Consider the following 11800-nt stretch of genomic DNA (forward strand, 5'->3'; position numbering starts at 1 on the left):
TAGTAGCACTCAAGGGTACAAAAGTAATTGTTTGAAACTCCAGGGGTGGTAGACGTAATTGTTTGAAACCCTAGGGGTGGTACACATAATTTTCCCTATTAATCAAGGTTTGGTTTGTATTAAAAAAAAAAACAAAAAAACAATGGCTATGCAGATCTAATGAAACTCATTTGCTAGTGCATTTCTTTCATCCTAGAATTTAACAGAAGCATGACATGGTTTGATAAACCACAAGCTCTGTTTTCAATTTTTAGTTCAATTTCAGTTTCATGTCTATAATATAAATTTGCCAAGAAACACATGCACTAAAGAATTTTCTGCATTAGATCAGGTATTATCCCTGAAACTACATTAGTACATGGATATACAGATGTAGTGAGTACACTATGACATTAAAAAGAAGAAAAAAAAAAAAAAATCAATTAATCCTTTTTCCATTTCTGCAATACTGTGGAGACCTGAATCATTGCCTGGAAAATGAGTTCCAGTCGCCTGATTTTAACCCATCACTTTCGGAAGCCATCCAGCAATGACATCTTCCGGCAAAGCCCGAGTTTTAATGAATGAATCCTTGGAGAAGATCGTCTGGAACATTAGAACATATGCACTGTTAGACACAGAGCCACAGTTTGTTGAAAACACAAACTGCAAATAGACAACATGAGCAGAACTTCAGCCATTTGCATGAGAGGAGGAACAGAAGGAACCTTTTCCATTGCGTGCCTTAACACTCGAATATGAGCTTAGACTTGATGAATGCACATGGATTTAAAAGACAAGCACACACCAAGCATGGTGTCTAAGCTGAAAACTACTTTACAGTCCACACAATCAAAGAAATACCTATCTATGCATTAGCCAGAAGCATGCTCTGAGTTACCATTTAAAAGAGTTCACATACATAACCTAACCTGTCGCAAGCAATTAGATGGGCTCCATGTTATCTTTTCCCATGGGACAGATAGACCAGAGTAAAACTATTGTTGTCTATTCCAAATCACTTTCAATCACAACAAAGGGAAAAGATGACTTTCATGGTGATGGGTAAGAATCAACTTGCCAAGGTCAACTATTCAACACACCTTCATATACGACTTCATATACGGTAGTGAGTCCGGAACAGACCAGTTCTTGTAGTGCCCCAACGTGATCTCTAAATGGTAAAGCTTGGGTGCCAGAGCGCAGTCTGCAGCAGAGACCTCTTTTCCATTGATAAAAGGTCCCTTTAAACAAATAAAAGAAATTCAGGACATACTGAAAAGTTAGGGATATTGCTATATCCATTTATTGCAAAGAAACTCCAGCATATTTTATAAAGCCACAAAGATCAAGGTTTGGAAGAAGACATTGAATTGGTACAAAAGGGTGTTAGTCAAAAGAGATTATAACATGTCTACCAAACAGATTAAAACAAAAAGAATACATAATGCAGGGAAAAGCTAGTCTGGAGCTAAATGGCCCATGGATATAAAAACAAAAGGAATACATAATGCAGGGAAAAGCTACTCTGGAGCTAAATGGCCCATGGATATCCTTGGTTAGCTAGTAATTGATGTATATGTCAGAAATTGAGCAAGACGATTGTAAAGTTCCATCAATTACTTGGGACAGCTTACATAATCCTGACAAGCCAATTCATGACTCAGGTCTCCCAATTCCTACAAGTACAGGGATGCTCAAGGATTTGCCAATACCGTCTAAAGCATTATTGATTAATCTCCAACACTCATGGGCTATTTTACCTAGACCACTTTGACACAGCAGAGAAGCAAAACAAGGTGCCACAATCTCTCTTCAAATGTTCAAAAATAAAAATGATGAACAGAAAGCAAGAGAACAAATAGGTATCAGTTGATCTTCTTCTGGTTCAGTAAACCAGGGTTAGAGAGAGAGAGAGAGAGCTACTTGCTAAACCATTAAAATGACAATAATAAACTGTCCCTTGTATACATTAACCAATCCTACAAGCAAGCTCACTCCTCCAAATAATATGATATGAGACATAAATTGTAATTTAAAAGAAATAAAAAGACTCAATGCTCCCTTCAAACACAAAGCCAAGGATTCCATGGACCGAACAGCAACAGTAAGATGACCAGTACCTTCCCAATTTAATTTGGTTCAAAATGATGCAAGGGAAAAGTTACCTCAGATAGCCATCATGAAAAGCCCTCATAGCAGCTCAAATTTCTGCCACGTGGCAGTTTTATTGATATTCAAATTTCATGGACCAGTTGCTGCCTTCTAATTTCAACCCAACCAATTTTCCTATGTACAGATACAAACCGGTAAAAACTTTCACCTCCAGTAGTTTTGGCTCAACCATCCAAAATACAAGGGGAGAAGCACAATAAAGTATGGGAAATATTATTAAGATGGGGCCTCAAATTCGACATGTGGCTAATCCACAGTGGACATCTAACAGTGGGTCACCGAAGACCAAACCTCCAGTTTCCCAAAGTGGGCCTTCTCATGACAGGCCATTAAATGCAGTTTTTCCCATGATGTAAATAACCTCTATTTTATTTAAAACAATCAGTGGAGACAGGTCTCCACAACTATACCAGCTACTACACTCTGGAAACATATCAACAAAAGAGAAAACAGAAAACCAAGCAATCTGCTATGGTGTATCACTATGCACCATAGAATTGTTATCCTCTTCTTCAGATAGATACTGCTGATCACACTTTAAAGTAGGAGGCATACACAAATGCAGTACTTTGAGCACAAAATTCTGCACCCAAGTCTTGAGTAATTGTTCCTGGTGACATTAAAGAATTTAGTTTTTGACCAGGTAATGTAGATTCATCCCGAACAAGAATAATACAGCTAGAGATTAGTACAAACAGAATTACAGAACAGAGAATATTGGATATGGAACTAACAAAAAAGAATATGAAACTAGATCTAATAGAAAATAGAAGAATTGATTGAACAAGGCAGAAATCCAATAAACCCCTCAAGAGAATCCACTCTCCTACTAAGGAATCCACCTTAGTTTTCACTTGGAATTCACCAAGAACACTACTGAATCCACAACAGCAAAATTAAGGAAATCTGAATTGATTACAATACTCAGTGCACGAGGCTCCCGTCACTGCGGGGTCTGGGGAGGGTCATAATGTACGCAGCCTTACCCCTGCTTTTGCAGAGGCTGTTTTCAGAGACTCGAACCCGTGACCACTTGGTCACAATGGAGCAACCTAACCGTTGCACCAAGGTCCACCCTCAATAGTTGCAGACAAAAATGGCCTAAAATTGACCTGATTGGTTCCAGATGTACAAGAAATTTACATGTCAGATCAGGTAAAATAAAAACTTTGTACAACACAACCAGGATACCCAGACTAGACAATATTAAGAATTAATTTTGATTTCCAAGGTGATGCATTGAGCCCCAATCATCCAAACAATCAAAACTGGATGTTTTGGATAAGTAAATGAGCACCAGCCAGAAATTAATTGGTAGATAATTATTACATACTATTTAGAGTACAATTTCTTCAGTACAAGAATGGAAGCAAAGGATAAAGTACTTTTTATATCACAGAATGAAAAGAAACAACAGTCATGCTGATGTTAAGTGACATTTGTACACGCTGATTGTGTGCATCAAGTGCCCTTTAAGAAAATGGTTCCTCCCTGGATATGAAACAAGGGATTTCATTGCCACTACAGTTGAACAATAATAAAATTGTCCGAGTTTGATGGTTGACATACAATAAATTGTACACATTTGATATCTAAATACTTCTTGTATGGCCTTTACGTTTATTTATAATGCGAGCTAACCCAAGTAGGATAGCCTCAGAATTGATTACAAATAACCTTATTCAAAATAAAACGATAACAACAAACCATCTATTTTACTAAAAGACTGACTCTAGAGATAAAGATAAGCTAAGGATAAGGTAGATTGCTAATGTCAGGCCTAATCCAGCTAAAGATTAGATAAAATAATAAATAAGAAGTGAAATAGAAAACAACTACTAAGACCCAACAAGTCCTGTATTCCTACCTCTTACCCATATTCTATGGCCCATTAAAGAGGCTTATTACAATGAAAACCATCAGACCAAAGGGCCAACACACATGTAACCCAACCCAAGGCTTATTTCCACTATTTAAGCAAACTTTTGGCAATTTATCTGCATTAATTCCCCCCTAGTTGAAAAAATCATCCTCGAGTTCTGAAGGACATAGAAACAGCACCACATGATAAACTTCTATTTTGAAATAAAGTTCTGGTTTCTCTTGAACAAGAAAAATAAAATTAGAAACTCCTGAACCCTTCTTGTCTTTAGAAGTGATGGCTTTGATACCAAATAATCTAAACCAATCGCAAACCAGAAAAAACCTGCTAGAGACTAGTACAAACCGGATTGAAGAACAAAGAATATGGGATATGAAACTAACAAAAAAGAATATGAACATAGATTTAATAAAAAATAGAAAAATTGATAGAATAGGGCAGAAATTCACCAAACCCATGAAGAGAATCTACTCTTTATTAAGGAATCTACAACAGCAATTATCGAATCTACAACAGGAAAATTCAGGAAATCTGAGCCATAGTTGTCAAGGCATCGCCTAGGAGGTTTTCTGCAGGCTGGGCGGTTAGTCAACTTACTGTAGTCATGAAAGGCAAAGCGCCTTATTGTCCTGGTCAACACCTAGACATCACCTTTAGCACCTTGGGACGCCTTGGTGCTTAGGGGGTCGCCTTGGCGTTGCTTTTTTTATTTAAAAGATAGACAGATGCCTTTTCTTACCATATCATTTGTGTATGCAGATCGTATACTTAAGGTGAGATGCACAAAATCATGTAGTGAAAAACAAAAAAAAGGAAGAAGAACCAAGAATGAAATGAAAACCTTGAGCATCCAATACCCAGTTTTATTGTTCAATTGTTCTGTGGTCACCCTTCACCGCACGCTGCAACCCTAATTCCAACCTACCATGGTAAATGGGCGGCGACATTCCAGAAGGCGGCCATCCTCCCAAAATGTTCATTAATGATTACTTGATTTCAAGTTCTGGTAGCAGTTTGCACTGTTGTATGATACTATGATTGACTGTATCTATCTTTGCATCTGGTATTCTGGTTAGTGGTTATACACTTAATGCTTATTTTCTTAGTGATTCTTGATGAGTTGATGTGGCTTAATGTTGATTTTTTATGTATGGTATAAGCATACTTATATTACACAACTTACATGTTATAGCATACTAATTGATGTGATCACTGGATTAAAACAGGGGAGGGGGGATAACACTTGGGCGCCTAGGCGGGCAGCTTGTTGCCTAAGCATCTAGGCGCCCCTTCAACACCTTAGGTCGCCTTGACGCCATGACGACTATGATCTGAACTGATTCATTACTTCAAATTGTTGGAGAGGCCTATGGCCTATACATATATTTATAATGTGAGCTAACCCTAGTAAGATAGCATCAGAACTGATTACATAACCTTATCTAAAAGAAAATAATAACAAACAAGTGAAACAACAATCTATTTTACTAAAAGACTGACTCTAGAGATGGAGCTTAGATAGAAATAAGGATTTTTGACACCAGGCCTAATCCAGCTAATGATAAGATAAAATAAAAAATAAGAAGTGAAATAGATAACTAACAACTACAAAGACCCCAGCTAATCTCATATTCCTACCTCCTACCGAAAATTTATGGCCTACTACAATCATGGAACAAGAACTCGCCGAGATCTCGGTAATATCTCGGTTTTTAGACAAGATGCTAGGTGAAATAGAAGGAATGCATTGTCTCGGCCGAGATCTCAGTGGGAAACCTTGGTATACAAACGCTTAAATGATATTAGGCATAAATAAGTGTCTATCCTGGTTTCTGGCATAAGTGTCTGTCCTGGTTTCCCACTAAGGCAAACTCCTATTTGGATTTTGATTTTTCAAAATCTGATAGTGCCATTGTGTTTAAATGGTCCAAAATAGGCTGTTTACCAAGTTTCATGACCAAACTAGGTCAAAAACCCACTGAAACTATCAAACGAGTTCAAAAAAAAAAAGTGCACCAACTCGCCGAGATCTCGGTCAAACTCGGTTTTGGCCCAACCGAAACCAAGTTCTCGAACCTTGATTACAATGAAAACCCATTGGACCAAAGGCCCAACACATTTTTAACCCAACCCAAGGCTATTCCCACTAAATAAGCCCACATTTGTGATTTATTTGCATCACCAGGATTCCCGAAGCCCTACTTTGACACATTAGAGTTTTGATATACAATGTACATTCATCATCGATATGTTCTAGTCTAGCTTCATGACTTCAATGTAAATCCCTGCAGGTTCCTCATCTTTGTCCTTAGAGCCTCCAACCAAACCATCCTCATCATATTTTCCTTCACTAGTCTTCACTGTATACATTTAAGTTACTACAGTTTATTCTTTTATTGACTATTGATGATACTATAATTCCAAATTGTGCTTTTAAAAGTTTATCTCAAAGGTAATGTGCTATCTGCCCTTTCCTTTACCATCAATTAATGCTATACCATAGTTCCTCAACTGACCTTTCCTTCTCCATGGCTTGATGGTGCATCTACCATTAAATATCCTTGATTCTTATCCCTAATGTTTGCTGCATCTCTCCTCCTATAGTTTGGCAATGTGATGCATAACTTTGAGAAATTTTAATTGGAGCAACTTGTTACATGTCTCCATTCTATCTTTTCTCATAGGTACAATGTACTTCTCCATTGGTCCAGCACTTTTTAATTCATTGAGTGTAGTTGCACAGCTTAGCCATAACAAAAAAGTTTCTTATATTCTTCCACGATTCTACTGGAATAAGAAAACTGGTACAAAAGTATTTTCAATCTATTTTTGCTGGAGTTCTCTCAAATGCAATTTGTCCTCGAACCAAGGTACGTAAGAAGTGGCATCAATATATTTTAAAATGATGTGTAGGGAAACTGTTAAGGTGGAAATGAGAGTAGAAGGTGATATATTAGCTCCATTAATACACTATTTTTCTTTGTCATGTTTTTATGTGATAACAAATGTGCAAGAACATCCCCTCACTCCATTAAAAGGAGGTGAGAATTAAACTTCTGGCCAGAGTAGCAGCTTTATTATTAGCAGATCTTGGTGTTCAATGGAATGAGATGTTCATCCCAATATTATGATTCGCTAAGAATCCTAGAACTGGGACAAAAACAAACTGTGAGAAACCTGGTCTACTATAGGTTATCAAATATGTCTTGACTACCATATTTTGTCACATATTTTCACCAAACAGACACAGGAGGAATCAGAAATAAATAAGGGGAGAGCAAAATCTAACCTTTACTATCAGAGGGCCACCAAGATTCACAATGTGCGCTGTAGTTCTTAATACATTAAGTATATATAGCAAATTATTACTATTTGTTGGCCAATTTTGGTAATTATCTAGGGTAGTTCTACAGATTCTAGTTGTTCATAGTTTTGAATAAGTACTTTCTATTTGAAGGCTTCTCAGATGTAACTATTGTTCTTCCCATGTAATTAAAAGGAACTCCCATCTTAGAATAGCCTGCCAAGATGTCGTTGAGAGGGGGACGGGAGAAAGAGAGCCAGAAGACAATTTCATTTCAAGTGTCTTAAAACATTTGAACATAGAGCTGCTAAAACACATGGTTTGCTTTCAAGCATACAGTATTATGTAATGGCCTCAGAGTTTTGGAACGTTACTATGACTTCTTTGCTCGCATAAAAGCTAGAAGTAGAAGCAATAGAATAATGTTTCTAAACACTAAAGCTCACATTTTCTTTGATATAATCATTAAAGGAAGTTAACTCGCTGAGCAATGCCTGCTCTGTTCCATCATTGGGATCTTTGCTTTTAAGGAAACCAATAAATGTGGAGAAAATCTTTGATCCCCTACAAGAAAAATAATATAATCAGACAAAGATATTCCTAATGATAGCTAAAGAACAAGTTTAGATGCTGATGAAAAAAATATTACGTATGGAATTACGAATAAATCTCAAACTTTTACTATGTCAAATAACTATAATATAAATTGATAGGCAGAGTTAGCAATTTAAAAGAATCCTAAAACTATTTTTCAAAGAATCAATCTGCTTTTTTTAGTTCTAAAACTCCGAATTTGAATATGAATGAGCTACTTATTGAAAGCTGTATTGTTAAGGGAGAATTTAAAGGAAACATAATACCCCCACATGTTCAATGGAAGAATTCAATAAAGTTGTATGGTCATAGTAATTAACTAACAAATATTAAATAGAGAAAACATAATAATTAACTAACACAAATTAATAAAAAAAGAAAATTAAGTTAGGTTAAAAAAATTTGCACTCTGCAATAACATATTTAATATGTACTAGATACCCAAATGCAAAAGGAAAATCTATCACCGACAAAAAATAATATCCACAGTGGGACTTCAAAATAGCAAATCATTTTGGACAAGATCCTATGAGCGTGGAACCAGTTTCTGATACAACAATGGCTCAAGAGGCAACAAACCATTACACCAATAAGAGAAAGTATAGAGGGGATAAGAAAAGATCCTTCAAATACCAACATTTTGGAACTCTATTCTATATTTATGAGGAAAATAATTCTGAACTAGGAAGCAGTAACCAAAATATAGATCAGAGTTTAGGCCAAGAGCTTGGGTTAACACTGGTTTGATGAGCATAGCTCCAATCCAGGTAAGAAGAAGCTGATCAATGCAAATGTAAGGTGGTTTATAAAATTGACAAGAGGCTGTTTGCAATGAGAAGCTAGATGCCTAGATGAAAATGTAAGAGTGGATTTGGACCTGTAAATGAAGCCAGGAATACCTAGGCAAAATAAAGCAGGTAAAACTTGTTGCCTAAGTAGAGGATCAAAGGAAGTTAAATCTCTTTAATCTCAATGAAGGTACTTCGATGTTGTGGATAAGATTCATTTGTTAAAAGCCTTCTAGTGCAAGATAAACATGCATCAACACCCCCCCCCCCCCCCCAAAAAAAAAAAAAAGAAAAGAAAAAGGGTGTGTGTGGGGGGGGGGGGGAGGAGCACATTTGTACGACTACAATATCAGTGGAATAAAAAGAATTTCAGAGGAAATCAAGTACACAACTTTTGTCCTCTCAATGTTTCCATCAGGAAGAGTAGAACCATATCATGGACAGCTGGACGCTCATATAAACGTTAAGAACATACACTGAAGTCTTTTCAGGTGGAGTTCCCAAAGGAGGATATGGGTATTTCTCTTCCAATGATTGAGTAATAACATCTGAATCAGCGATCCACTTCTCATCAAGTTTGATCACTGGAACTTTGCCTTCTGAACTGATTTTTAAGAACCTAGATGGAAAAACCAAAAACATGCAAGACAGAGTAAAGATTAAACAAGAAGTAGGTTAGCATATGGATGAGACAAAGATATGCAATGTAAAGGCCAAGTTGTACATCAAACTTCAACAGGTAAACCAGTGATTTGAACACATGGCAAATGAGGTAGCACCCAACTTGGGTCCACATTCTCCATGACACCCTACCTGGACAACAAATTTCATCCAATAGGCCTCTGAGTGTGACAAAACAGCTTGTGCTTTCACCCTTTTTTATGTCAAAGAGGCAAGGAATGAGTCGTCCCACACTAGAATCAGACCTGTACAACTCAACATCCACAAGGGATGGCTCATCTACAAGTTTGATCAACAGATGTTTGTTCCCATAAGTTGACTCATAGACCATCTCCCTCTTGAAATGAATGAAAAAAAAAAATTGTTGATAAATCAAAGGAAAATTTTATCAAGAGGCCCCACAAAATGAGAGAAAAAGTTTACTAATATTTGCAGAGAAAAGATGCAATAAAGAGTCAGAGATGGGGTCGAAGTGGACAAACTGCTGTGCACATAGCTAATCCAGAAGACCACATCAGACAGAGTCTAATTGTCCCTGTCAGTCCCACACAGGGGCAAAGAAACCCAGTAAATGCAAGCTGCATGAAGCCTGCATATATACAATAGAATACTTTTCACCTTTGATTTGTCTCATGGAAAATTACCATTCTGGCTTGTTACCCAAATCTACCAACTTCGTGTCATATGCAAGATGCTTTTCCTCAAGAGTCAGCAACACCCTCTGACAGAAGGGGCCTGAAAATGAAATGAAAAACAATTAGCAGGAATGAATGTGCAATGTTTATGATGGGGTACAATGCCTTGATAAAAATGAGAAGCATAAGATCCCACATACAAAAAGTGCTACAAGAAGCTGGATTCAAGATCAACCATCCAAGTCAACAAAAAACATGAATACAACTCAACTCAACTCACCCTTATCCCAACTTAATGGAGTTGGAAACATGGATCTTCTTTCTTCAATCAACTCTCTCTAAAACCATACTAGTCACTAGTCCTAAGCTATGCATGTGTTTCCTCACTTCTCCTAGTCATTTTAAGTCTATTATTGGCTCTTCTAGTTCCTCTAACCTGAATCATATCACCCCTTCTGGAACATTCAAAGGCATCTGTTGCACAAGTCCATACCACCTCAAACGACTTCCTTTCAACTTATCATGTATCAAAGCTATCCCTAAATTAGTTTTAATTTGTTCATTCATTATTTTATCTTCTTTAGTTTTTACCACTCATCCACCTTAACATCCTCATTTTAAATACACCAAGTTTGTTTATATATTGTTTTTTCACTGTCCAACTTTGAGCTCTACAAAATATGCCCCATGGAATTGAATACTTTTACTTGCCATGCAAGGATAGTTCCAACATGCTATAAGGCAAAACCAGGTGGAACCAAGAAAGGCAACAGAAAGTTTCATCGTGCAAGAAATTGCAAAGAAGCAGGAGACTTGTGGACCAGTCAATTTATCTACAGATGAACACATTTTGATGATCACATATGAACTCAAGCAAATGATTGTTGATATCTTGTCAAGGATTATCAGAAACGGAAAGGAAGATGGCAAAAAAGGATCACTCTGCAAAGACAATTCTAATACATAGATTTTATACTAGTTTGTTTCTGGTTAACGGTTCACATTATTGTAGGGATATAGTCAAAATGTAAGAATAACTTAATATTCCGCATTGCTTTCCCTGCTACCCAATCAACCTCAAAGCCCCAACCCAAACAATCCAAGACCTGCATTTGTATTCTGCTATGTTAAATTTGCACAATTTCACCCAATTCCAGTCCAAAACAGTTAATCGATATGCATCCATGTTCAATGACCAAGCGAGACAACACGTCGCCTAAGGAATGTAACAATGCCTGTTACTGTGATATCAACTTCTCCATCAATGTTACCATAAAAAAACGAACTTCACACTCTCAATTTGCAGATCAAAATCACAAAACTCGGCAACCAAAGAGTTCAAAGGCAGAATGGGTTATACCATGTTGCAGCAAATCAAACAAAGTAAACTAACATTGCAAAAGAAAACTGAAGCTCAAGAAGGGAAAAGGGTAACGAGAAGAGAGTCCATACAGTCTCCGAGCTTGCCGGGAGAGGTAACAGAGTCCTTGATGCAGACTTCGATAGGGTCTGAGACTGTAGCCATCGCGACAGTAAGATTTCTGGAGCTCCTGAAACGGTTGGAAGTGTTAGTAGTAAACAAAAAACTGAAATTTTGGGAGAGCCGAATGTTACGACCAATTTGTTTGAATGAAGAAGAAAGAGCCGCAGCTGTCTGAGGTATAGTTGCTGTCGACATTTCTGTATCTAAAATAAGAAACAGTTCGAACAGAGAAGGAAGAACAGAAGAATCTGTTATTGGGTTGATGGGTTCTCTCTGAAA

At 37.1% G+C, this 11800-nt stretch overlaps 1 protein-coding gene across 1 annotated transcript; it reads right to left on the reverse strand.

Annotated features, from left to right (window-relative positions):
• Positions 1 to 301: 301 nt before the first annotated feature.
• Positions 302 to 11800, reverse strand: LOC122650273 (glutathione S-transferase DHAR3, chloroplastic-like). The gene is made up of 6 exons (XM_043843644.1): positions 11491 to 11800; positions 10048 to 10138; positions 9198 to 9341; positions 7787 to 7904; positions 1083 to 1223; positions 302 to 585 (listed from the first exon to the last, which is right to left on the reverse strand). The coding sequence occupies exons 1-6, from the start codon at positions 11714 to 11716 to the stop codon at positions 499 to 501; spliced, it is 807 nt and encodes a 268-aa protein (XP_043699579.1). The 5' UTR covers positions 11717 to 11800; the 3' UTR covers positions 302 to 498.

Source organism: Telopea speciosissima, chromosome 2 (assembly GCF_018873765.1).
Source record: "Telopea speciosissima isolate NSW1024214 ecotype Mountain lineage chromosome 2, Tspe_v1, whole genome shotgun sequence".
NCBI lineage: Eukaryota > Viridiplantae > Streptophyta > Magnoliopsida > Proteales > Proteaceae > Telopea > Telopea speciosissima.